This window comes from Schistocerca piceifrons, chromosome 1 (assembly GCF_021461385.2).
Source record: "Schistocerca piceifrons isolate TAMUIC-IGC-003096 chromosome 1, iqSchPice1.1, whole genome shotgun sequence".
Classification (NCBI taxonomy): Eukaryota; Metazoa; Arthropoda; class Insecta; order Orthoptera; family Acrididae; genus Schistocerca; species Schistocerca piceifrons.
The window spans coordinates 899,594,521-899,621,834 of NC_060138.1; the positions used below are offsets into that span (position 1 = coordinate 899,594,521).

General features: G+C 38.6%; 1 protein-coding gene across 1 annotated transcript in view; it reads right to left on the bottom strand.

Moving 5' to 3' along the window:
- Positions 1 to 1,675: 1,675 nt before the first annotated feature.
- Positions 1,676 to 27,314, bottom strand: part of LOC124717003 (general transcription factor IIH subunit 4) — a 128,056-nt gene continuing 102,417 nt past the window's right edge. The window contains exons 6-8 of the mRNA XM_047243633.1: positions 23,950 to 24,033; positions 8,489 to 8,673; positions 1,676 to 2,363 (exon numbers count right to left, since the gene is read on the bottom strand). Of these exons, the coding sequence (XP_047099589.1) occupies positions 1,979 to 2,363; positions 8,489 to 8,673; positions 23,950 to 24,033 (654 nt within the window). The 3' untranslated portion in view covers positions 1,676 to 1,978. The remainder of the gene's footprint in view (positions 2,364 to 8,488; positions 8,674 to 23,949; positions 24,034 to 27,314) is intronic.

A 27,314-nucleotide genomic window follows, 5' to 3' on the forward strand; every position in this document is an offset into this window, starting at 1 on the left:
GGCACAGTGCGCAACCTATAATCAGTACTATCTTTATCAAGATTTAAGAAGAATTAATTTGTTGATGAGCAATCACTAAATCCATCAACAAAAATTACATAGAAAATATTTTATAAAATCCATGAGTTGGTAGAATCACTGAATAAGAACATGGGACAGAGGCTATTAATTAGTTCCACAATGATGCCCCAGCAGCTGACTGTAATCATAGCTACTGCTCATCAGACAACAACTATGCAGTGCGACCAACACTATGATCCCGTTTCTTGTCACTGTTGTGATGCACCAAGATGCACAGACATTTGCTGAACTGCTGCAGTAATATTTTTGTGATCAACACAACCAATAATAAAATCAGACACCTAACATTCACAACCTTTTGTTTAACCCATCCAGTGTCTCACAGAGAAAAAGAATCCATAGCATTTTGTGCTGTTAAATCACTTCTAAAAACAAACTGTACATCTGACAGCAAATTACTTGAACTGAAACAATAAATTGCATGTATCTATTGGCCTTTTCAATGACTTTAGCAAACACCCATGGCGAAACAAAAGGTCTAAAATTGTCATTATCCCTTTCTCCTTTATTTAAAGCAGGTTCATTATGAAGTACTTTAATCTTCCACGAAACTGACCACGTCAAAAGAAAAAGTTACAAACATGGCTAATTACCTGGCTAATGTGTGCTGCACAGTACTTTTATATTGTCACCGACATCCCAACATACATATGATACATCAGTCTTCAGTAATTCAGTTATTGACCCAGCCTCCCCTTTTCATTATCACGGAAGTATATTTCAGACAGCAGCCATTTTCTAAGAGATTTAAATAATTCCCAGAGAAACTATGTTATGTTAACCGCGGACCTAGAAACGACAGAGAGGCTCCATCCCCGCCGCAGCCACAGTGGTCCGCAACCCTACGACGACTATCAGTGCACGCCCCACACCGAATCCAGGGTTATTGTTCGGTTTGGCCACCGGTGGATCCCCCCGCCCGCCCAGGGAACGTCTCACACCAGACAAGTGTAACCCCTATGTTTGCGTGGTAGAGTAATGGTGGTGTACGCGTACGTGGAGAACTTGTTTGCGCAGCAATCGCCGACATAGTGTAGCTGAAGCGGAATAGGGGGAACCAGCCCGCATTTGCCGAGGCAGATGGAAAACCACCTAAAACCCATCCACAGACGGCTCATCGGATCTTGACACATACGTGCCGGGGACCGGCGCTTCTTCCCGCCCGGAAAGCCGTGCTTTAGACCGCACGGCCAAACGGGCGGGCCCAGAGAAACTAAGTTTTCATTTAATTCACCTGCTATATTCAGAAAGTGCTTGTTTGTATCTGACTTATCCAGGGGGGGGGGGGGGGGTACATTTTTAGTATGCATTGACTTTATAGCCCTGGCCTTGCACTGTTGGCCAGGTACTTACTTCATGTCTGATCATATGGTTCTGATTCTAACCTGACAATTAGTAATTCTATTTGCATAACACGTGCTTCTTGCCTTTCCAATTACATTTCAAACACTTAACAGTAGTGTTTGTAATGGGCTACTGCAGTTTGATTGATGCTATTTCTAACATTTTGATGTAATTCCCACTTCTACTACTAATCAGCCATCCAAATCTGCAGTTCTGACAATGAAGGATAAGGCCAATCTACTGCAATTAAGACGCTTCAGTAATTCATGTTCTTTGATAACATTAAAAACAAAATTACACTCTCATTGCAGAAAAAAACTTTCAAAACAAATAGAGAATCACCATTTACATCATAATTGTTAACTCTGTTTTCACACTTTTATGCGCTGCATATGACAATAACAAACAAGTACAAGACAATGTTCCAGCAACTTTGTATTTCAGATAACAATGACTGATTGGTTTTTTTGGCAGTTTGAGAACATTTTTTAATTTCTCATTACCACTAAATTATAAGGATGCGAGTGACTGAAGCATATTTTCAGTACTTATTTCACCCACCACCTTTAGAGTACCGTTTCCAGAATTTTTTCACATCATCATGTCCCACTCTTGTGACAATAATAGTCCTTCTTGCAGTACTACTCCATATTAACACTCCTAACTCTTGTGCGTGATCACGCACCACTTCATAATCTGCTTGGGAAAGAAACTGGCTGTAAAGTACACCCTCTGTGTAACTGAAACGATTCCGCTCATTCTCCCACAATTTTATCTGATCAACAATTGTAGGAGGAAGTGTTGGTGGCCCTGCTGCAATCATGCGAGGGTGGGCATGCAACCTAAGAAATCCAATTATCTGATCAGCTGTGATGCCTGAACGTAAAGCCTGACGGACTGAGTCTCGAGTCAGTATGCCCACAGCCAAATTTGGGAACCTGTAAACACAGAAGCAATGTTTCATTCAGTGCACATTAAGCAATGTAGAAATGTTGAATGAATCCAATACATTAACACTAACAATATAGGTAAATACCAAGAAAGGTAATGTGATAATATATTGTATCCAATTATAAAACCCTTACAACTGATTATTTTGTATTCCTTTAGAATCACTATTGTACAATTGTATCTCCTGTTAGCACCTGAATTAGCTGAATAAACAGACTGCATTACTACCGGGGCTTTTTTGTGTTGTTGTTGAAGTCTTCAGTCCTGACTCTGGTTTGATGCAAATCTCCATGCTACTCTATCCTGTGCAAGCTTCTTCATCTCCAAGTAACTACTGCACCTTACATCCTTCTGAATCTGCTTAGCGTATTCATCACTTGGTCTCCCTCTTATGATTTTTACCATCCGCACTCCCCTCCAATACTAAATTGGTGGCCCCCTTCATGCCTCATAACATGTCCTACCACCCAATCACTTCTTCTAGTCAAATTGTGCCACAGATTCCTCTTCTCCCCAATTCTATTCAATATCTCCTCATTATTTTACATGATCTACGCATCTAATCTTCAGCATTCTTCTGTACCACCACATTTCGAAAGCTTCTATTCTCTTCACTTCCATACATGGCTACACTCCATAGAAATACTTTCAGAAATCACTTCCTGACACTGAAATCTATACTTGATGTTAGCAAATTTCCCTTCTTCAGAAACGCTTTTCTTGCCATTGCCAGTCTACATTTTATATCCTCTCTACTTCGACCATCATCAATTATTTTGCTCCCTAAATAGCAAAATTCATCTACTACTTTAAGTGTCTCATTTCCTAATCTAATTCCCTCAGCATCGCCTGATTTAATTCGACTACATCCCATTATCCTCATTTTGCTTTTGTTGATGTTTATCTTATATCCCTCTTTCAAGACCGTCCATTCCGTACAGCTGCTCTTCAAAGTCCTTTGCTGTCTCCGATACAATTACAATGTCATCAGTGAACCTCAATGTTTTTATCTCCTCTCCATGGATTTTAATTCCTACTCCAAATTTTTCTTTTGTTTCCTTTAATGCTTGCTCAATATGTTGACTGAATAACATCTGGGATAGGCTACAACCCTGTCTCACTCCCTTCCCAACCACTGCTTCCCTTCCATGCTCCTCGACTCTTATAACAGCCATCTGGTTTCTGTACAAATTGTAAATAGCCTTTCACTCCCTGTATTTGATCCCTGAAACCTTCAGAATTTGAAAGAGAGTATTCCAGTCAACATTATCAAAGGCTTTTCCTAACACTACAAATGCGAGAAACTTAGGTTTGCCTTTTCTTAATCTACCTTCTAAGATAAGTCGTAGGTCAGTACTGCCTCACGTGTTCCGACATTTATACAGAATCCAAACTGATCTTCCACTAGGTTGGCTTCTACCAGTTTTTCCATTCGCCTGTAAAGAATTCATATCTGTATTTTGCAGGTGTGATTTATCAACCTACCTTCTTTGGGATTGGAATTATTATATTCTTCTTGAAGTCTGACGGTATTTCACCTGGCTCATATATCTTGCTCACCAGATGGTTGAGTTTTGTCAGGGCTGGCTCTTCCAAGGGTATCAGTAGTTCTAATGGAAGTTGTCTACTCCCGTGACCTCGAGTGCTCTGTCAAATTCTTAAAGCAGTATCATATCTCCCATTTTGTCTTCACTTACATCCTCTTCCATTTCAATAATATTGCCCTCAAGTACACTGCCCTTGCATAGACCCTCTATATACTCATTACACCTTTCCACTTTCCCTTATTTGCGTAGAAATGGCTTTCCATCTGAGCTCTTGATCATCATAAAAGTGGTTCTCTTTTCTCCAAAGATCTCTCTAATTTTCCTGTAGGCAGTATCTATCTTACCCCTAGTGATATAAGCCTCTACTTTCTTACATTTGTCCTCTAGCCATCCCTGCTCAGCCATTTTGCACTTCCTGTTGATCTCTTTTTTGAGACGTTTGTATTACTTTTTGCCTGCTTCATTTACTGCATTTATATATTTTCTCCTTTCATCAATTACATTAAATATCTCTTCTGTTACACAAGGATTTCTACTAGCCCTCGTCTTTTTACCTACTTGATCATCTGTGCTGCCTTCATGATTTCATCTCTCAGAGCTACTCATTCTTCTTCTGCTGTATTTCTTTTCCCTATCCCTGTCAATCGTTCCCTAATGTTCTCTCCGAAACTCTGTACAACCTTGTTCTTTCAGTTTATCCAAGTCCCATCTCCTTAAATTTCTATCTTTTTGCAGTTTCTTCGGTTTTATATACAGTCCATATCTGCCCCTGGAAATGTCTTACAATTTAAAACCTGGTTCCTAAATCTCTGTTTTACCATTATATAATCTCTCTGAAACCTTCCAGTGTCTCCAAGCCTCTTCCACGTATACAACCTCCTTTCATGATTCTTAAACTAAGTGTCAGCTATGATTAAGTTATGGTCTGTGCAAAATTCCACAAGGTGCTTTCCTCTTTCATTCCTTAGCCCCATTCCATATTGACCTACTACTTTTCCTTCTCTCCCTTTTCCTACTATTGAATTCCAGTCCCCCATGACTATTACATTTTCATCTCCCTTCACTATCTGAATAATTTCTTTTAACTCATCATATATTTATTCAGTCTCTTAGTCATCTGAAGAGCTAGTTGGCATATAAACTTGTACTACTGTGGTAGGTGTGGGCTTTGTGTCTACCTTGGCTATAATAATGTGTTCACTATGCTGTTCGTAGCAGCTGACCCGTGCTCCTATTTTTTTAATTCATTATTAACCCTATTCCTGCATTACCCCTATTTGATTTTGATTTTATAACCCTGTATTCACTGACCACATGTCTTGTTCCTCCTGTCACTAATTCCCACTATATCGCAGTACCAGCACGGTCATTTTGGTTGATGTTACAAGGCCAGATCAGTCAATCATCCAGACTGTTGCCCATGCAACTATGGAAAAGGCTGCTGCCCCTCTTCAGGAACCACACTTTTGTCTGGTCTCTCAACAGATACCTCTCTGTTGTGGTTGCACCTACAGTACAGCTATCTGTTTCACTGAGGTACATGTATGAGAAAATATAAAAAAGTAATAAATGTCATCTTCAATACAGTACTATCTTATACCAACAGTAAAGTGCAAATGCTTGTTTTCATGTGCTCATTTTGACCTCAAACAAACAGAAAATTGTTAGGAGAGCCAACCATATATTACTGATCATATCTATTAGCTCAGTAGTAGTAGTAGTAGTAGTAGCAGCAGCAGCAGCAGAAGATTTATTCATCTGTAGAACACTTTTACAAGCATACTGGACACATCTTGGTATTGTAATTTAAGCAGAACACAAGTAACATGCCTTGAATGTTGTAAACAACTATTCCGTAATTTGGGTACGGGGGCAGCTGAATACATTTCACTGCCAAAAATCCTCCCCCATGAGATGGATAAGATTGGAGAGCTGTACTGAGTAAGAGATGACAACACATTAATGACATGTGACAGGCAGGATTTAAAAACCTATGTTATAACATTCATGGGAAAGAAAGGTCTAAGTTGTAGGAAATGGTAAGAAAAGAATTGGAAGAGAAGATACATAAAATAGGACTGGGGCAACCTAGAAAATGGTACAGGAATTCTTAAGCTGACATGCAGGCAGTGAAACTCTGCTGTGGGCTGTACAATGATAATCTTCAACAACACGTTTCAAAAAATATACTGCCCATTTTAGACAGCATAGCTAAGTGTACATATGATAAAAGGTCCCGAAGGATTGAAGACCACAATGTATGCATTAAAAAAATTTGAATTAGACATGGTGGTAAATAATCTTGTACAACCTTCTTCCATACACATCTTGGTTTTATTTTAGGATAACATTATGATTCCAGTAGGACCAAGATAGTATTTAACCTTTAACATTTTTTTCTGTAATTTGTTAGAGGACTCTTCCTGCCTGAATTTCCTCAAGCTCTTCCTAGCTTGTTGCATGACTCAATTTAAATTGTAATTGCTAGACGTAACCTACAGTATACATGTGCAAAGAAAAAGAATCAACACGAGCTTCCAGAAAAATAATCGACACAGGCTCCCATGGAGGCTCATAGGAGAGACAAAGCAAGTCAAAATTTACAGGTTTTGTAGTTGCTTAACGTAAACAGATGAACTTAGGAAATCTGAAATATGATTTCATCGAAAGCCATGAATGTCTTTCTTCGGGGCTTCAAAAACATGGATATCACTTGGGGAGGGACAGGATTGTATGGAGGATGTGGGCTGCACTCACGTTGCCAAGGTTGTTTTGACTATTCTAGAGTAGTTTTGCTGGGAAGCCCTTTCATGTCCGCCACATAATTCTGATTTCTGCCATGCAATTTCAAAGTTTTTGGAGCCCTGGAGAAAGACATTTGTGGCTGTCAATTTGCTTTTGATAAAGAGGTGTATGCCTGGGTACAATCATGGTTCTGTAGGCAACTGAACAGTTTTTCACAAAGGCGCTGACTGTTTTGTCTTACAATGGGATAAATGTATTAACAATTATGACAATTACTTTTGAAACAATAAACAGTTTACTGGTCTTTATACCATCTGTCTCATTTTCTTTTGAGTGGCCCCTTATGATGCATATCTAGATGACGTATAAAAGGGTTATAACAAGAAGCTGTTATAATTGTCACAACTGTCATGGTAGCCCATCAGTATTGAGATCTGACTGCATAATGAGGAAAGATATGTTGTCATCAGTGGAGGAAGCACCAAGCAGCACAAATATCACCGTAATGGTTTATTTTAATGTAGGGATTAAGAGTCTCAAGAAAAACAGATTCTTGAAAAGTACTGAACTAATACCCTTTGTGACAGGGTATGCAAATAAACATGATGATGATGATGATGATGATGGTGTTGGGACAGCAACCAGCCACAAATTTACTTTGAGTTCCTTTATTCAAAGGAAACCATTACCGGTTTCTAATCATCGTGATTCATCATCAGATGGTTTACACGCTTTCTTTCTGACATTTGGTGTGTTTTTATAGATTAATTGTCCTAAAATATAAATAAAACATAATTATAAACACGCCACACACAGATGGTTGCGTTACAGATTTTCATTGCATGTGACTTACGTGAAATGTTCTGGGAGCAGAAAGACTTACCTTAGGGGGAAAAAAGGACAGGTATACACATATCCAATTATCCAGACATGTGTATGTGCAGTTGGATGTGTGTGTGTGTGTGTGTGTGTGTGTGTGTGTGTGTGTGTGTGTGTGTGGGCGCGTGTGCGCGCGAGTGTATACCTGTCCTTTTTTCCCCCTAAGGTAAGTCTTTCCGCTCCCGGAATTGGAATGACTCCTTACCCTCTCCCTTAAAACCCACATCCTTTTGTCCTTCCCTCTCCTTCCCTCTTTCCTGATGAAGCAACCGTTGGTTGGTTGCGAAAGCTTGAATTTTGTGTGTGTGTTTGTGTGTCTATCGACCTGCCAGCGCTTTCGTTTGGTAAGTCACATCTTTGTATATATAAATAATCCCTGGCTCTATCTTTAGATATGACAGTTGCAACTCCATAAGACCTCCTTAGATACCATTCTCGAAATGAAAGGAGTTTAATTGACATTTTCATGGATATGTTATGCCCTCCAGAATATTTCTACAGGAGGCAAAATATTCAGTATTGCTGATAGGCACAATTAAAATAAGAAGTACACAACATTATCATAGTTTTTTTGGAACTATGAGTTACTTCTTCGGAGTGGGAGGGGGGCTGGGAAAGGTTAGAAAGGGGCAGAGTGATTGACTCTTATTTTATCCTCTTCCCCTATGTACCCTTCTCTACTCCCTGAGAAATGTGCCAACAGTTTCAAAAGCTAGGATAATATAATTTACTTTTGTGTGTGTTATAATTAAATATTTTCTTGACTAAACTTTCTTTTTGATACACAGTAATCTGAGAAAAATGTGATAAATTAATAGAACTTGAAAAAGAACTTTTATTTCAAAATATGATAACTTGTTCATATAATAATTTCTATTTCTTATTTACTAGTCTGACACAGATCTTAAACATTAAAAAATTTCTGTGTGACAAAATAATACCTGTATAAAAGTTCACAAAAGAGGCCAACAAGTGCCACTTGTAAATTGGAACTGGTGTATGCATATACACGATAATTTGTTTCAACAACGATGTAGCCTTCAGCCGCAGCCTCTGTCAATATCTTGCTTTGGCCAGATGCGAGATTGAGTGCCAATCGCGTTGGATAGAATCGACCAGCTTTGCGCTGCAACATATTACATTTAAATACTAGTTATACATAACAATGTCAATCTAAAACTTAATGTGAATATTAACTGCATAAATTTAATAAAAACACACTTATTTAAGTTGGAACGTCATGGAATCAGTGCAAAAACTGGTGTTTTCTTTCACATCTAGAAAACTGGAAGCAAGAAATTGTCCTTTGCTGTCAATAAACAGAGAACAAATTTCGATCTGAATAGAGTGGTATAAATTAGTGGACACAACATAATATAATCAGATTTCCAACATAATTTGGACATCAAACTAGGTTAGTTGGGAAAATTGAATGCTTTGGACAGGGAAATAAAAGTGCATTAATGAGTACTTGCAGATACAGTATACAGAGTGATACAAAAGTCATGTCTCACATGACAAATATGGTATTAGCGGAGATAGTGACAACTACAACAAGAGCGATGACCCCCCCCCCTCCCCCACCACCACCCCAGCCTCACACAGCCAAAATTATTAGTTGCATGCAGTGTGTAGTACCACAAGGCCAGTTGTCTGTAGGAAATGTATTAATGTAGTGTATTAACAGGCCATCAATTAACACAGTTGTGTGGTGTCACGCTGTTCTGGAGGGTAGTGGCTTGTACAGCAATGTACACACATCAGGAGAAGATGGTAATCGTTCCCATCCATGTGGCAAGCATGATTCAACAGGAAGCAGCAGCAGAATGACTGGTCATTTAATGGAACTGTTCAGCATTGATGACAAGACATTCTGGAAGACCTCGCACACCAACAGCGGATATGCAATCGGTAGCCGTACTAGCTAAGGTGATACTGAGTCCAACTCTGTCAACAAGGAACGTGGCACGGGACTGCGGCATCAGCTGAGTCTCATTGTCCAGGATACTGTCCTCTATAATCATTATCATGCATATCAAAACCATTATGTGTAAGAACTCGATGATGATCATACTGACAGGCAGGTGCAGTTCTGTGAATGGTTTGAAGAAAGATGCAAACAGCAACAGAACTTTGAAGCTGACATTGTCTTTTGCAATGAAGCCAGTTTCCACCTGTACAGGAGGGTGAAGAGACATGATGCAATCTAGTGGGCAAATGACGATCCTAGTCTTACTGTCAAGGCAGTGTGTGGTGTGGTATACCTGGAGACGTCCTCATTGGTCCCATATTTTTTAACAGCACACACATGCTGCACGCTACATACATCATCCCGTTAATGCTCTATTTGGACAATCTGCCTCATTGACAGAGATGTAGGTTTTCCTCCCAGCAATACGGTGCACCTTCACACTTTGGACAAAGCATCTGCCGACTCCTGGGTGAGGTTTTTCCTGAGTGTTAGACTGGCAGACGGAGTCTGGTGGAATGGTCGACTAGGTAACCAGACCTGATGCCACTTTTCCCTTTGGGGCACCGCAAGTCTACAGTGTTCACCAATATACCACGAGCATTTATGGACCTGCAGGAGAATATCACCTGTACAGAAATGCCAAAAGTGACATTAAGGTCTGCGTCCAGCAGTGTCCATCATAATTTTCAGGTGCATTGTCTGCATGATGGCAGTTAGTTTGAACACCAGCATTAGAGGTAACTGCAGACAACTGATCAAGGATTGCGGTTGTAATGTACTGTCAAGTTTCAGATGATAAAATTCTCTTCTTGTTCAGGGTTTCTTAGTTTTGGTAAGGTATACATTTACAATTTTAAAAAATTAACTTTGATTTTGTTCTTAAAATCTTTTTTAACATACTTCATATGCTGTTCATAGGATATCCTTTCTGTGGCAGTAACGATACCATCATTTGCACAGTTTATTACAATGCTGATCTATTTTCATGTTATACTTTCCTAATTCCTCTGGAAAAAAGTACATGCAAAACTTTTATCAATCCCCAAACAACAATTCTTCGGTTGCTCATAACTTCAGTTGCTGAGACACTACTAGTCTCTCTTAAATAAGAAACTTCATTCTGAGGGAAAAACTTTACAAAATGCCTTTACTTTAAATGAGATATCACTGGTATTTAAATCTTTCTAATAAGGTATAGTCTGATGCTCCCAATTCCTTGCAATCTACTTAGCCACTTGAAATGAAATGGGTTTAAGGGGCTCCGGAAAGGTTCAAAATCATGAAAAGTTCAATTTTTACTTTTTTGCGTTTTCTGGATCTGCAGACTATTACCTTTTAATAGATATATAATTTATTCAATTCCGAAGACTACAACTATTTTTAAATTTTTTTTGAAATGTGTTCTACATGGGCGTGACCCACTGTGGCACTGTTAAACTGCTGTCAAATGGTGTTATTAACGTCCGTGTTCATCAGGTACATTTTAGTGATGTGAGATAAAGTATGTGTTGTGGCTAACCTGTGATGGTTCAATATATATCGCTGGTGTGATTGTCGATTGTTTCATGTTTATTTACTCTGTCGTTATCTCGAAAATATTCGTAATTAATTCTGTTTCTTGAGTCTCTGTTTTGTTGAAGTATAATAATGAGTAAAAGTAAAGTTATTAGAAATCCTCTGAAGGCTTTTAAGAAAAGGAGAAATGTTGGAAAGCCAAAGGTATGTGTTATTACTGTAAACAATAAAGACGATAACCAAGTGAGTGAACCTAACCTCTCAAGTACACCTGTCCATAGCAGTCAAAGTGGGAAAGAAAATACTTCACAGAAGAAGCTTGGTTCAATGAGTGAAAACTATGAATGTTTTATGGGCGAATTGGATGTGAATGAAATATTTGATATGTCGGTTCTCAAAGGAATTTTTTCAAACTGTGTAAGATGTATTCATTGTAGTGAAGTTGGTCTGGAACTCTCCATAATAAAGCACGTAGGACTTGCTAGTGAAATACAACTGAAATGTGATAAGTGTTCATACATGACCACCTTTTGGAACAGTGTTGCAGTAACTGCAACTGAAGAAAATGGTAGCAAAATCTACGAACACAACAACGAGCGATGCTTGCTTTAGACAAGGAACGCCTTCGGGCTGCAGACAGGGCTGTAAAGAGTCTAGAAATACAAGCAAGAGTAAACAGGAGGAGGAACAAGAGGAAGCTGGAGGAGGAGTTTGCAGAGGATGAAGATAATCCATCCTATGGACCTGGAATGCACTAAAAAGTTAATCCAATCTTTGTCGCTCGATTCCCAAAACTTTTATTTTCTCATACTAATTACATGTTTTCTAAGGATCTTCCAAACATATTTGTTTCAAACTTTCAGTAAATGTTACACAGTACCTTCTGCATAATTTAACACAGCCTTTTTCCAAAAAACTGTATATTTTTGAATATATAAATAAAAAATTGCAAAAAAATGTTGTGAATTTTCATTACAATTGAAAAAAAATCGTCTTTAATAACTGAACTAAAATTTTGTAAAATCCCTGTGTTAAGTTGTAGCCCATATCCCAATAAATAATCTGTAAAAAGTTCAACTTCCTACCTCAAATACTTTGTGAGGAAAGATGTAATTTATAAGCGTTATTTTAACATTGCAAGTATAGGGCATTCCGGAGCCCCTTAATATATACACTGCCAACAAACAAAGCAAAGCATGCAGATGATATCGTCAGATGACAATATAACTTGGTTCACGTATACCATCAAAGTCTTTAGCATTAATGATTAGCATTGCAATTCTCTGCAACAAATAGAATGGACACCAGAGCACATTAGTTTTGTTTGTGTTTACTATTGTTACCAGGCCTTTTAGGGTTTATAACAAGCGAAAATGGCATCAAAAGTTGAGTACTTTGGATACACAGATGCTGTGTATTCATGTGAGACAGCATTATCAGAACTGACCTAACCTAATACGTTTGAAAGGGGGGGCTCACTGTCTGTCTCCACTTGGCTGGCTGATCGAATCGTGCTATATCCAGATTTGATGGGCATTCAGATGTGATAGTGGCCCGATTGTGGTATTATGCACCAAGCACATCGTAACCCCTTTACTTCTGTGCCTGTCATCTGAGAACAAGTGTTGGACTCCCTGCAACATTCTTTGTTGTTCTATACACTGCTCGGAGATTAGCAGCAGCTGGACTTGCAAGTTACCATCCCATGCATAGACTGTTGTTAACACCACAACATAAACATTGTTGTTTGGAGTAATGGCGTGACCAAGAAGGACAGAATGCTGATGAATGGGATTTCATTATGTTCAGTGATCAATTGCAGTTTTGCACTAACCCCCTCCACTCCCCCAGATGACCATCATCAGCGATCTGGCGATCTGGCTTGTATTGATTGAGGGAATTCTGATGGCACAACAGTATGACATGGACATCGTACGACCTCTTGTGTTACCTATTCTGTAACAATGCTCGCCGACGCCCGATGCATGCCTCTATGAGCCGTCTGCAAGGTGTTGAGGTACTCGTGGACACCAAGATCCCCAAATCTGCCACCAATAAAACGTCTAGGACCAGCTCTGATGTCAACTGCACCCCAGTGCCAGTATCCATGATATCGAGGTCCAGTTAAAACAGTTGGGGGCCAGGAGACGATATAACAGCTTTGTTTATTCTCTTCCAAACTGAGTCCGGGCATGCATCCAGGTCAGAGGGGTGGAAGCGTCATATTGAATAGTGTACTCGTACGGCGAAGTTCTTTGTAAATTTGTCTTGATTTTATAACAAACGAAATACATCACATATTTTTTTAACTCATGAATTACCATTTCGTTTCCTCTTCCGCTTCTGTTTATCAGTAATTATAATTACATGGATAAGTTATTGTTGTGGTCCTCAGTTCCGAAGACCGGTTTGATGCTGGTCTCGATGCAACTCTATCCTGTGTAAGACTCTTCATCTTCCGAGTAATTACTGCAACCTACATCCTTCTGAATCTGCTTCTGTATTCATCTCTTGGTCTCCCTCTACAATTTTTATCCCCCATTCTTCCCAACAGTACTAAATTGGGGAGCCTTTGATGTCTCAGAATGTGTCCTATCAACTGATCTCATCTCTTAGTCAGATTGTGTCCCATCTCCTAGTCACGTTGTGTCACAAATTTCTCTGTTCCCCAGTTCTATTCAGTACCTCCTCATTAGTTACATGATCTTCCCAGCCAGTCTTCAGCATTCTTCAGTACCATCCAATTCAAAAGTGTCTATTCTCCTCTTGCCTTAACTCTTTACCATCTGTGTGTCATTTCCATACAGGGCTATTCTCCATCCAAATACTTCCAGGAAAGACTTCCAGACACTTAAATCTATACTTGATGTTAAAAAATTTCATTTTTCAGAAATGCTGTTGTTGTCATTGCCCGTCCACATTTTATATCCTCTCTACTTTGGCCACTGTCAGTCGTTTTGCTGCCCAAATAGTAAAACTCGTCTACTATTTTAAGTGTCTCATTTCCTAATGTAATTCCCTCAGCATCACCTCATTTAATTAAAGTACATGAAATTATCTTCATTTTGCTTCTGTTGATCTTCATCTTGCATCCTCCTTTCAAGACACTGTCCATCTGTTCACTTGGTCTTCCATGTCCTTTGCTGTCTCTGACAGAATTTTTATTTCTCCTTCCTGGTCTTTAATTGCTATTCCAAATCTTTCTTTTGTTTCCTTTAATGCTTGTTCAATGTACAGACTGAATAACTTCAGGGCCTGTCCCACTCCCTTCTCACCCATTGCTTCCTTTCATGCCCCTCCACCCTTACAAGTTGTAAATAGCCTTTTGCTTCCTGTATTTTATCCCTGCTACCCTCATAATTACAAAGAGAGTATTTAAGTCAGTATTGTCAAAAGCTTTCTCTAGGTCTACAAATGCTATAAATGTAGGTTTGCCTCTCATTAACCTATCTTCTACGAGAAATGATACGGTCAGTACTGCCTTGCGTGTTCCTACATCTCTTCAGAATCCAAACTGATCTTCCCCGAGGTCGGCTTCTATCAGTTTTTCCATTCTTCTGTGCAGAATTCATGTTAGTATTTTGCAACCACGACTTATTAAAATGGCAGTACAATGATATTCACATTTGTCAGCACCTGCTTTCTTTGAAAATGGAATTATTATATTCTTCTTGAAGTCTGAGGGTATTTCGCCTGTCTTGTACGCCTTGCTCACCAGATGAAAGAGTTTTGTCATGACTGGCTCTCCCAAGGTTATCAGTAATTCTAATTCAATATTGTCTACTCCAGGGGCCTTGTTTTGACTTAAGACCTTTCAGAGCTTTGTCAATTTCTTCTAACAGTATCATTTCTCCCATCTCATCTATGTTCTCTTTCTTTTCTATAACATTGCCCTCAACTACATCTCACTTGTACAGACCCTCTATATATGTACTTCTTCCACCCTTCAGCTTTCTTTGCTTATGATTGGTTTTCCACCTAAGCTCTTGATATTCATACAGGTGGTTCTCTTTTCTCCAAAAGTCTCTTTCATTTTCCTGTAGGCAGTATCTATCTTGCTTCTAAATCTAGCCATTCCTGCTTAGCCATTTTGCACTTCCTGTCAATCAGATTTTTATATGTTTGTATTTGCTTTTGCCTGATTTATTTAATGTGTTTTTATATTTTCTTCTTTCATCAATTAAATTCAATATCTCCTGTGTTACCCAAGGATTTCTACTAGCCTCTGTCTTTTTACCTACTTGATCCTCTGCTGGCTTCACTATTTCATCAATCAAAGCTATCCATTCTTCTTCTACTGTACTCCTTTCCTCTTTTCTCGTCAATAGTTTCCTAGTGCTCCCTCTGAAACTCTCAACAACTTCTGATTCTTTCAATTTATCAAGGTCCTATCTCCTTAATTTCCCATCTTTTTGCAGTTTCTTCAGTTTTCATCTACAGTTCATAAACAATAAATTGTGGTCAGAGTCTACGTCTGCCCCTGAATATGTTTTACAATTTACAATCTGGTTCCGAAATCTCTATCTTGTCATTATATAAAATCTGAAACCATCTGGTGTCTCCTAGTGAATACAACCTTCTTTGATGGTTCTTAAGCCAAGCGTTAGCAATGATTAAATTATGCTATGTGCAAAATTCTACCAGGCGGTTCCTCTCTCATTCCTTTCCCCAAGTCCGTATTCACCTACTATGTTTCTTTCTCTTCCGTTTCCTACTATCAAATTCCTGTCCCCATGACTATTAAATTCTCATCTCATTTAACTATCTGAATAATTTCTTTTTCTCAACACACATTTCCTCAATCTCTTCATCTGCTGTGCTGATTGGCATATAAACTTTTACTATTGTGGTGGATGTGGGCTCATGTCTATCTTGGCAACAATAATGTGTTCACCACACTGTTCATAGCAGCTTACCTGTGTTCTAATTTTCTTATTCATTACTAAACCTACTCCCAATTCAGCCTTATTTGATTTTGTATTTATAATCCTTTGTTCATGATTTTGTATTTATAATCCTGTGTTCACAGGGTATCAGGCCCAAGATGTAGAGATGGTGGGAGAAACCATTTGCGCCACCAGTAATTCATACAGACAGTTTTGTCAGTGGAAAAGCAAAAGCCATTGGCAATGCTCCAGGGGTGAAGATGATCAAGACAGCACTGAAGATGCCACTCAGTGAGACAGGTCCATGGAGAACTGCAATAGATGGCAAAATCATCGACAAAAAGGGAGCCGCAGATGCCCGGTGGGAGACAGGCTACGATATGGTTAATGATGATAGCAAAGAGGACGACACTCAGGATGGAACCCTGAGGCACACCATTTGCCTGAATAAAGGTGTCCGACAAAGCAGAACCCACACACACACCTTGAAAACTCGGTCTTGTAAAAATGCCCGAAGAAAACAGGGTAGGCGCCCACGGAAGCTCCACATATAAAGAGTGCAGAGGATACCAGTTCTCCAGCAGGTGTCGTAGGTGTTCTCCAGGGTTTGGCAGGTGACTACTTAAGTCAGTAAAGTAAATAACACCAGATCTAATTTTGTGCATAGTTTTATGTATGTAATTGATTTTCTAATTTATTTTGGCTATTCCTAGTTAGTATCTTTTGTTATAGGGTGAAATCAGTAATTGTTTCGTAACTTAAATTCTACTGCTGACATATAAACAAGTATAAATTCTGTAAAAATTGTAAACATTTGAAAGATGAAGTACTAGTAATCTTAAAGTATCTATTTAGCTTTATTCAAAAACATGTTAGCAAAACCAGCCCTTCAGTAATTCCAAAGTAATTAAGAGTTTTGTCAACAGTATTGTTTATGTAACTATATTTGTTAATTTCATGATTTAAACAAATAATTTGGCTTAGCACTTGTAATAGAAGGAACTGTTTAAAAGACGGAGTTTTTTGATGTATTCAGTTCTTTTAATGAGTTAAGTTTTAATTGTAATTTCTGTAAATGTAATTTTAAACAATGTGTAGTTTCAGTACCAATTATTTTGATGATATATAAGGGCCAGATTCTTGGTCACAAGACAGTCAGTCCATGGCTGAGTTTCAGACGAGTAATGTGTGCTGTTTAGGACACTAACAATGCTTCAACTTAACAGTAACAACTGTTAAACAATTAGGCTGTGTGTAAAAACAGTGACAATGTCTGCTCCATGTACCTGACTGTTCTTCAAGAACTGTGAACTGTGTGGTTATGTTTTTACTGCTCGTAGATGTTCAACGGGAAACTATTGTAGCAGTATGTGGAGTTTCGCCTGCTAACAATTAATGAGGCTTATCGAATGTTAAATAATAGTGCACTGGCCATGTAACTGTGTAATATTCAGGGTTGTGCAAAGTGAAAATTAAAGTACTGTGAAACACAACTGTGCACCTGTTGGCTGCATGATTTACAGTAGTGTGTGTCAGAATCCACAATCCATTTTTCAGCCAGTGTAGCAACGCAGCACATTGACACAGAGGACAACAATCATCAAATGAAGAATTAAAAGCAGGTGGAACTGCAACAACCGCCATGAATTATCAGACCTTTCTGCAGCAGGTTCTTCCTGGCTTGCTCGAATATGTTCCAGAAAATGTGGGTGCAGCATTTGATTCCAACATGATGATGTACCTGCTCATTTTGGACTGGCTGTTTGTAGGCATTTGAACAGGTAATTCCTGCACTGGTTGATTGGGTGTGGCAGACCAGTTCCCTGGCCCCTTCATTCACTGGATTTATTGAGACTAGACTGCTTTCTGTGGGGAGCCATGCAATCTCTCACATACAGCAATCCTGTAGAGTCTGGAATGGATCTTGTCGCAGTCTGAGCGTGTCTGGCAGCCAACACTCATCAGTATCAGGCACGCATGGCATCTGAAGATGCAAACCTTGAGTATCTCTAGTAACATTAGAGCCTTATTCATATCATACACTATGTATACTCATTATGTCCAATAAATGTTTCAAATGAATCACTCTCTTGTTTCTCTTCCAATTTATTTCTTACATGTAGACAAATCATTTCATAAAATGCCTGATTCAACAGCTCCGCTATATGGTGAGTGGCAATTATCCTTTTCATAATACTGTCATTATTGCATCGTGGATTTTCTATTGTTGGACTTTTTAAACGGTTTTATTTTCATGTTTTGTTCAGGAAGCATGAAATAGATCTAAATATGTATCAGTATTAAATTATTATTAGAGTATATAGGTCAAGGAGAATGCAAATGAGGTGTTGACAGAAAAGTTAAAGTTTAATGTTTAACTTAGAATTTTAAAAAAATACTAGAGGATATTTTACCTGGATTACATTCAAATAATTAAAACTCTTCCAGATTGTTGCAGAGTGAAAATTCAGAGTACGTGCTGATTTGAAACTTAGTAACAGATTAAAAATGTGTATTGGGCTGGAACCCATAGGACCTGGGACCTCTGCCTTTTGCGGGCAAGTGCTCTACTGACTGAGCTATCCAAGCATGCCTCCCGACCTGTCCTCACTGCTATACTTTCACCATTACCTTGTCCCTGATCTTCCAAACTTATAGCCTTTTCAGGAGTGCTAGTCCATCAGGTATGCAGGATAACTTCTGCAAGGATTGGAAGTTAAGAGGTGGGGTACTGCGGAAATAATGCTGTGGTAACAGATTGTGAATTATGCTTGAATAGCACAGATGGTAGAGCACTTGTCCATGACAGTCAAATGTGCCGCAATTGAGTCCCAGTCTGGCATACAGTTTCAATCTGCCACAAAATTTCAGTTAAATTTATTTATTTTTTGGAAAACCAGATCTCATGCAATCGAATTTGATACCCAATTTGTCCATTTACCACTCTTTGATTGGCTATGAAAATTAAGACCAATAATCATTGTGTAATTTTAAAAAGACATCTTTGTCTTTGCTCCACTCAAACATTTTACCAATAAAAAGCATAATACATGAGAATCTTGTAGTGAGTTAGATAACTTTATGTGGTCTCAAAATCTACATCATTCATTGAGTTTTGGATGTGAGGACTAACATATTTTTACAACATAAACTACCCCAATCATTCAGTTCCTAATATTTAAACATCATCAATCACTCTCAAATAGATCATTCACATCTGCTTGGTAATGATACCACTCTTTAGCTTCAGCCTGTATATCCAGTGATTCAATCCAAAAAAATGTGTTTTCAAATTTTTTTTGGTGCAACCACACACTGTATGAGATTTCATCATAATCAAGAAACCTTTAAAGAAAATAATATAATAAAGATAAACTGAACAGTACTCCAGAAGTTGATGGCAAATGAAGCGGTCAGCTATCAGCTGATTGATGATGGTTTCAATATAATCACATCATGCATGGTTTTTGTCATCTACGGTCTAAGCCTGCACAAATGCAGAAGAACAGGGGTCGCAAAAAGATCCTACTGTACAGGGACCTGAGATGAGTCTCAGGCCTTTTCAAACCCGAAAGGAATTGCTACTATCAATGAATGCAGGTCTACCTCGACCACATTCCGGACAAACATTGAAGGGAACTACAAGCAATGGAGGTACTGAGTCGGGTACCTTGGAAAAGGCCATTGCCCACATCAACACATAAAGCGGCAAGTCTCCAATGGGCCATACAATGCAAAAACTAAACAGTAATGACTGGAACTGGCAGTGTGGTCTGAGGAATTGCATTTTTGCCTCATTTAGGTGGTTCTGTGATGGTTTCATTCTGGGTAAAACACAGTGACACACAGTTTGATGGATAATGAGACTGAACTTAAAGAAAGCTATAATTTGAAAGAATTTATCCGATAAAATCAATTCCTATCAGAAACATTTTACTTCAGTGCTTGTCTTAATTGAAGCAACAATACCATCATCTTTAACATTGTTGCAAATAAAATGTTATACGTATGAGTGTTTAGTGAATACAATAGTTGTTACAAAATGAAATGGTAGAGTGTTTCAGGAAATATGTGGACACATGTACTTTAATAAATCTTGGATATAGCTGTTGCTGTTGTAATTAATTGTTTATTTGACTTCCTGTTATGGTATTGCTGCACCGAGGTCTTGAGAATGTCCCATCATAAATCAGGATATCATGTAACAAGCAAATACCCTGAATTATAACATCAGCTTTTGAAGGATTGCATCACAATAGTGTGCTAATAGTTCCCATTTTGCATGTTGATATACCAAATGCATGTTGTGCTGATTTTCATCCTCTTAAAACTTGTTATCGAGTATTTTTTGTTCATTTGTAAAGAGATCTCATAGGACTGATTTCATTACATTTGTGTAACAGGGAAACACCTTACCAACTGTCATGGAACAAAAAGGAACCTTAAACATTAATCTGGTAATGGAAGTGATTATGGTAAACTCAGATGTTTTCGTTGAAAAATTGATCCAAAGTTAATCCATAATTAATCTCATAAAATCTCATCTATCAATGAGGAGTTCGTATTTACTGTCTCTACTATTACAAATATGGTGTCTTCATCTGCAAACACAAAAACACATGTTTTAAAAAATCAGATGTATCTTGCCAAGTCATCCGGAACATACAAATGCCATTACTTTTTGTGTGTTTATCATCTGACCCACCAAAACAGTTAGGCAGATTCCAGGTCATTGCCTTTCTCTGAATAATGTCCTTCACTTTGTCTGACACAATAAAGAAACAGATTCCAGACATCCTGTAAATGTTCTGGAAATGGTTGGGATAGATGTTTGATATGCTACATATCTTCTCTTCCTACAACTATACTGGAAGCATCCAGTATCTTCTTCACTGTGTAACATCCATACTTTGAAAAATATTGAGTACATCACTGTCTGGGTCTGGTCTAGATGGCATATCTGCCACTATTCTGTAGAATGACTGTTTCCCACCTCCTGGCAGTGTTCATACTACCGATTCGACAATCACTTAGGCACCCTATTGCACCTCAACTGGCTCACTATATCACTCAATCCCAATAACCCAGCAAATGTTTGGGACTATTTGGAACACAGAGTGAGCACAAAGTTGTGCCCTGATTATAACAATTTATTACAGATTAACTGTTTGACATAATAATTTACATTTGATGCTGTTACATAGGTTAGTGTAACTTGTTTTTAAGATCACTTACGATAGTAAACCTCAACGTGTCCTCCCCTGGTAGCTCAGAGAATGTGGAGGCAGTATTCCAGTTCCCGCCAGGTGTTTCGTAACAAGTGTTCTGTCACAGTACCCACAGTAGCTTGTATCCTAGCCTTCAGTTCGTCAGCGTCAGCAACTGGTGTGACGAAAACTCTGTCCTTGATATAAACCAAGAAAAAGGGGTTTAATGTCTGGAGAGAGGGGTGGCCAGGGTGTTGGACCGTTCCTTCCAATCCACCGATCTGGATATGTTTCATCCAGGAAATCATGCACCATCAAAGCCCAGTGGGAGGGTACACCATCTTGCTGGAAAATTGTCCGTGGTTGATATTCTTCTAACTGGGGGGGCAATGAACTGTTGCAAAATGTCTAAGTAAATGTTAGCAGTAATGGATTTTTCTGCCAAGAAAAACGGTCCAAAAACCTTGTTATGGGGACTCTGAACCCCATATACGGACATTATGCCTATTAACCATTTCACTGACATGAAAGTTGGATTCATCGGTAAAGCATATGCAATTTAAGAAATCATTAGTGCCATAAATCCAGTTGAGAATCTCAGTTGCAAATTCAGCATGTGTCAGCAAATCATTGCAAGGCTAACACGATTTGCACTTTGTAAGCATGCAACCTAAGCCTTTCATGAAGAACCTTCACCACACTTGCTTGCAGTATCTGAAGTACACGTGATGCTTGACGAGTTGATTTAGACGGACTCCGCTGAAACGACTGCTGAACATGATCAACAGTTGCATCACTAACACGAAGCCTGCCACTTCGAGGATGACCTTCAACGCTGCCTGTTTCGTTAAACTTTGCATACCACTACTTTATTAATTTAATGTCAGGAGGGCTGCGTCCATAAGAAGCCTGAAATTGACGCTGAATACTGATGGGCGATTTCGTTTTGTGAAACCAAAGTACACATTGCACTTTCTCCTGTTTCAACGCCATTTCGCCAGCAACTATCGTGACCTAGCAGACCTCATCAGTGTTGCGGAGCACTACCACCATCTATTGGTCACAACAACTAGTAACACGAACATATGTAATGGCATCAAATGTAGCTTATTGTGTCATACGGTTATTCTGCTATAAATTTTTATATCAGGGCAAGACTTTGTGCTCACTCTGTGTAACAGTCAACGTCCACCCACCACCAAATTTGTGTGTGTATGTGTGTGTGTGACAATTACAGTCACAGAATTACATTAACACTGATTATATAATCACACTGTGGTGTAAGTCTGTGGATGGAGATCACACGTCAAATTTTAAAATCTGAATTTTACTTTATATTTATGTATAGATAGTGCAAAACTTTCATTGTGTTCTATACTTTTAAGTAGTTCAAACTACAAATCATATGTAATTATTTAAAAGTTCAAACTGTCGCAGTGTCAATAACTAAAAGTCTAATATCCTTGTACATAAAGTTGCAAATGACCTGTATGCCCTTCTACCTCTCTAAGATGATCGGCAAGTTCCTGTAACAATTACCAAATACACACACACACACACACACACACACACACACACACACACACACAGAGGCATCAAAGAAACTGGTATAGGTACGTGTATTCAAATATAGAGATATGTAAACGGGCAGAATATGGCACTGCGGTTGGCAGTGCTTATGTAAGACAACAAGTGTCTGGCACAGTTGTTAGATCGGTTACTGCTGTTACAATGGTAGGTATCAAGATTTAAGTGAGTTTGAACGTGGTGTTATAGTTAGCACATGAGTGATGGGATACATCCTCTCTGACGTAGCGATGGAGTAGGGATTTTTCCGTATGACTGTTTCACAAGTGTACCATGAATATCAGGAATCCAGTACAACATCAAATCTTCGACACTGCTATGGCCGGAAAAAGATCCTGCAAGAACGGGACCAACAACGACTGAAGAGAATCGTTCAACGTGATGGAAGTGCAACCCTTCCACAAACTGCTGCGGATTTCAATGCTGGACCATCAACAAGTGTCAGCATATAAACCATTCAACGAACCATCATCGATATGGGCTTTCAGAGCCAAAGGCCCACTTGTGTACCCTTGATGACTGCACGACACAAAGCTTTATGCCTTACCTGGGTCTGCGGATGACTGGAAACATGTTGCCTGGGTCTCATTTCAAATTGTATTGAGCGGATGGATGTGTATGAGTATGGAGACAACCTCATGAATCCATGGTCCCTGCATGTCAGCAGGGGACTGTTCATGTTGGTGGAGGCTCTATAATGGTGTGGGGTGTGTGCAGTTTGGGGGAACCCTGATACATCTAGATAAAACTCTCGGCAGGTGACATGTATGTAAGCATCCTGTCTGATCACCTGCATCCATTCATGTACTTTGTGCATTCCGACAGACTTGGGCAATTCCAGCGGGACACTGCAACACCTCACACATCCAAAATTGCTACAGAGTGGCTCCAGGAACACTCTTCTGAGTTTAAACAGTTCCACTGCCTACCAAACTCCCCAGACATGATCATTATTGAGCACATCTTAGATGTCTTGCAATGTGCTGTTCAGAAGAGATCTCCACCCCCTCATACTCTTACAGATTTATGAACAGCCCTGCAGGATCCATGGTGTCAATTCCCTCCAGCACTACGAGTCTATGCCACATCATGTCATGGCACTTCTGCTCAGGGGGGGGGGGGGGGGGCCTTCACAATATTAAGCAGGTGTACTAGGTTCTTTGGCTCTTCAGTGTATGTGCTACCATAACTGAACCATTATGTTTTGTTACAAATTTGTCAATAAGACCACTTACTTTTCGTTGGTAGACAAGGCCAAATTCTCGGAGGTGCTGTAAGAATACCAACAGACCTTCACTCATGCCTTCTGTACTGTAATCCTGAAATTCAAAACAAAAAAGTGAGTTATCTAATATAATACTTTTCAATAGCTCTATACATCTCTGTTCACCTATGTGGGATCCACTGTAATCTTGGTCATAATAAAATAAACAACATTTGGATGGCTATTTTATGGTCTTTAATTCAATTTATGCGTGAAAAGTGTTACTGGGCTTGAGTGGCAACATGAGGAAAATAATACTTCCGGTTTACGTTTGCCACAAACAGATAATATCGAAACTATTTTATTTAGCTCTAAAATATGTCTTGCAAAGAAAATTTAGGGAAAAAAATTCCATTTTTTCTCAAATTAATGCCTTTGATTTTTTTTTTTTTTTTTTTAAATCCGTCTTGTATGGATAATGTCATGGATAATGGAACGAAAACTGTTACACAAGCATAATACTAAAATGTTAGTAAACCTATACATGTTTATATGAGGTTATTTTAAAGAAATGCAACTAAAAATTGTATATACTGAAATCTGTTTCTCAATACCAAGCGAGTTCCCCTGCTTGTATCTATCTGTGAAACCTGTCATTCAGCTGCAAAATCTGGGTTGTGACTAGTCTTTTAGGCACCTCCACAGAGGATAGTATTTTTAATATTACTTCTATATAAGAATGAGAAAACTCCGGTTTTGCTGAGTGATGGCTGCTCAATACTGTAGGATCTATATTAACCATTAGCTCTGTATACATTTAGTGTCCTTCTGGGGGGAGGGGCCGTCAACTTTAAAACCCTCTGACATGTATACATATTCAAGTCATCGTCATAAAAATACAGAACTGAATGAGTGTGAAGTTCTGCATGTCATGAAATAATGTAGATGACATGAACCATTGCTTAAGTTGACATCCTCAACACAAATCACAGTAAACTGATGTTCTTGCACCCTGTTTACATGTGAACTGAGGCAGTTGGCATTCAAATACAATCACAAGTCATGTTTCTCTGCTCTTTTCAGTGATAGTACATTCCAGTGAGAACAATTACAAGCTTTGTATCAACACAAACAGGGAAAAAATGTAACTGATGTTATGATATTAACCTTACAATTGTCTCTCCGGAATCTACTATCTCTGACAAGAGCAAAGAAAATGACTTGTGCTTATATTTGTGTGCCAACTGCCTCAGTTTACATGTAGACAGTGAGCAAAGAACATCAGTTTACTGTGATTTGTGTGAAGGACATTAATATCATTTCATGATGTACAGAACTTTGCACTTATTCAATGCTGCACCTAGGTGATGGGAACTCTAAAGCTTTCAATAAAATTAATGTTTATGGTGATACCTTACTAACAAAACTGGAATGTTGTGGACATGTGCAAAAGAGGATGGGTGGTAGATTGAGAAAGCTATGAAGAGACATGAAAGAAAAGTTACTACCTGATGGAAAATCTCTATCTGGCCGAGGCAGATTGACAAACTGAAACAGACCTTCTTCGGGGTTATTATGGACTGGCCATTAGATGAACTGCATCTCTGAATGATGTTACAGCAATGAGAAAAGTTGTATGGGCCACCTACTTGCATAAGTTGTCCACAGATGACCACCCTGTTCATGGACATTGCCCTAAAGCAGCAGATTCTTGGTGTGGTTACCAAAAATGAACAAAAAGTGGTCAAATATACCATCATAAGCATTCTCTTCCTGAGCCTGTTATAAATAAAACCAATTTTTAGAGACCCGAGTGATCCTGTTTTGCTTAGTAAATGTCTTCATGGGGGCACTCAGAATACAGATGAAAGTTTCAACCAATGCACATGGGAAAGATTACCCAAGAATGTATTTGTAGGACTAAATACATTAAAAGTTGGTGTACTAGATGCAGTGATATGTTTCAATGATGGAGTGATAGGAAGGTTGGAAGTCCTGAGACATTTAGGCATAAAATGTGGCTCTAATATGGAAGACCAACTGCTTGCGTGTGGCAGACAATGGGTGCATGAAGCTGAAACAAGAAGTGCTAAAAGAAACGCCAAGAGGAAGCTTGAAGATGTTGGATTCATATCTTCATCCACAATTTCCTGCAAGTTGTATTTTTCAGAATTCAGGTATAAATATTTCCTAAAGTTTATAAAGCATTGCTTTAATTTTTTTCTGTAATTTGCAATAGTCCAAACTTATGTAGTAGACCTAAGCTTTATTGCAGAATCAACTAAATTATAGAAAAAATAACAATTTTATTACAAAAAATTATAACAATTAAAATGTAAGATGTGATATTTTTTATCTTTTTACCATACATAATAGGTGGAATTAAATAGGTCTAGTACCTCAGCCATCAATGTCATGCATGTCTGGTAAAAACTTAGTCCCCTTTAAATGTACAACATTGGATTAAATGGTACATAAAATTTTGAGGAAGCATTTTGGAGAAAAAATTGCATCAATTTCTTTGTAATATTTTTTATAACCCTAAGCAGCTTCAAAAATATTCAAAATACTTCTAATTTGTTTAGAAAATATGCTGCACTACCTGATATCAACAAAAAATCTGTAAAACATATACATCATAAACAGTGCCTGAAAGAAATGTGTTGATTTTTACATAATACTGAGCCGAAAAGTATCCTGTATCCTTAAAGAGTACTCAGAAGGTTGGTGGCTGCCCTGTTTTGATAAAGTATCTTAGAAGGGGGAACACAATTATGCAGTCAGATTTACCTGGTTTTGCCTCATGAGATTGTAAGCAATCCACAATCCCTTAACCAATGACAAAACATATTTTTGCCTCACACAGGTCATTTTTAGGCAAAATTGATTGTCAAGTATCCCTAGTACTAAGAGAGCAAAAGTCAGTGAGGTTCGAGTTTAAAGTTGTCGAGTCCAGGTGAAGCGATGAGCTACACATTGTCATACCATCCAAGTGAGCAAACAGCCTGCCAAAACATACATAATTTGAAGAACAACGTTTATCTGGTCTTTAGTAAGCATTTTGTTGTGTGCAAGTACCTCACCAGCAGATGGACAGTATATTTGAGGGAATACTAATGTATGTGGGAATGTGCAGTGCGTAAAAGATTATGTAAATGATCTACTATAATTTCAAGAAAGTGCTGACCTTATACCTGTGATTAACTTACCATTTCTGCCTGAATACATATAGACTTGATTTACACATCTTCCGATGTGGCCCTATAATCCAACCCCAATGAGATATTTTAAATGCCAAAAGCAAAGCCACAGGCAGTCTACCTGTAAAGGACAACAACATGTGGAAAGTGTGCCACACCACTGGAGGAATAGATTTGGAGGAGGGGTGAGGCAATA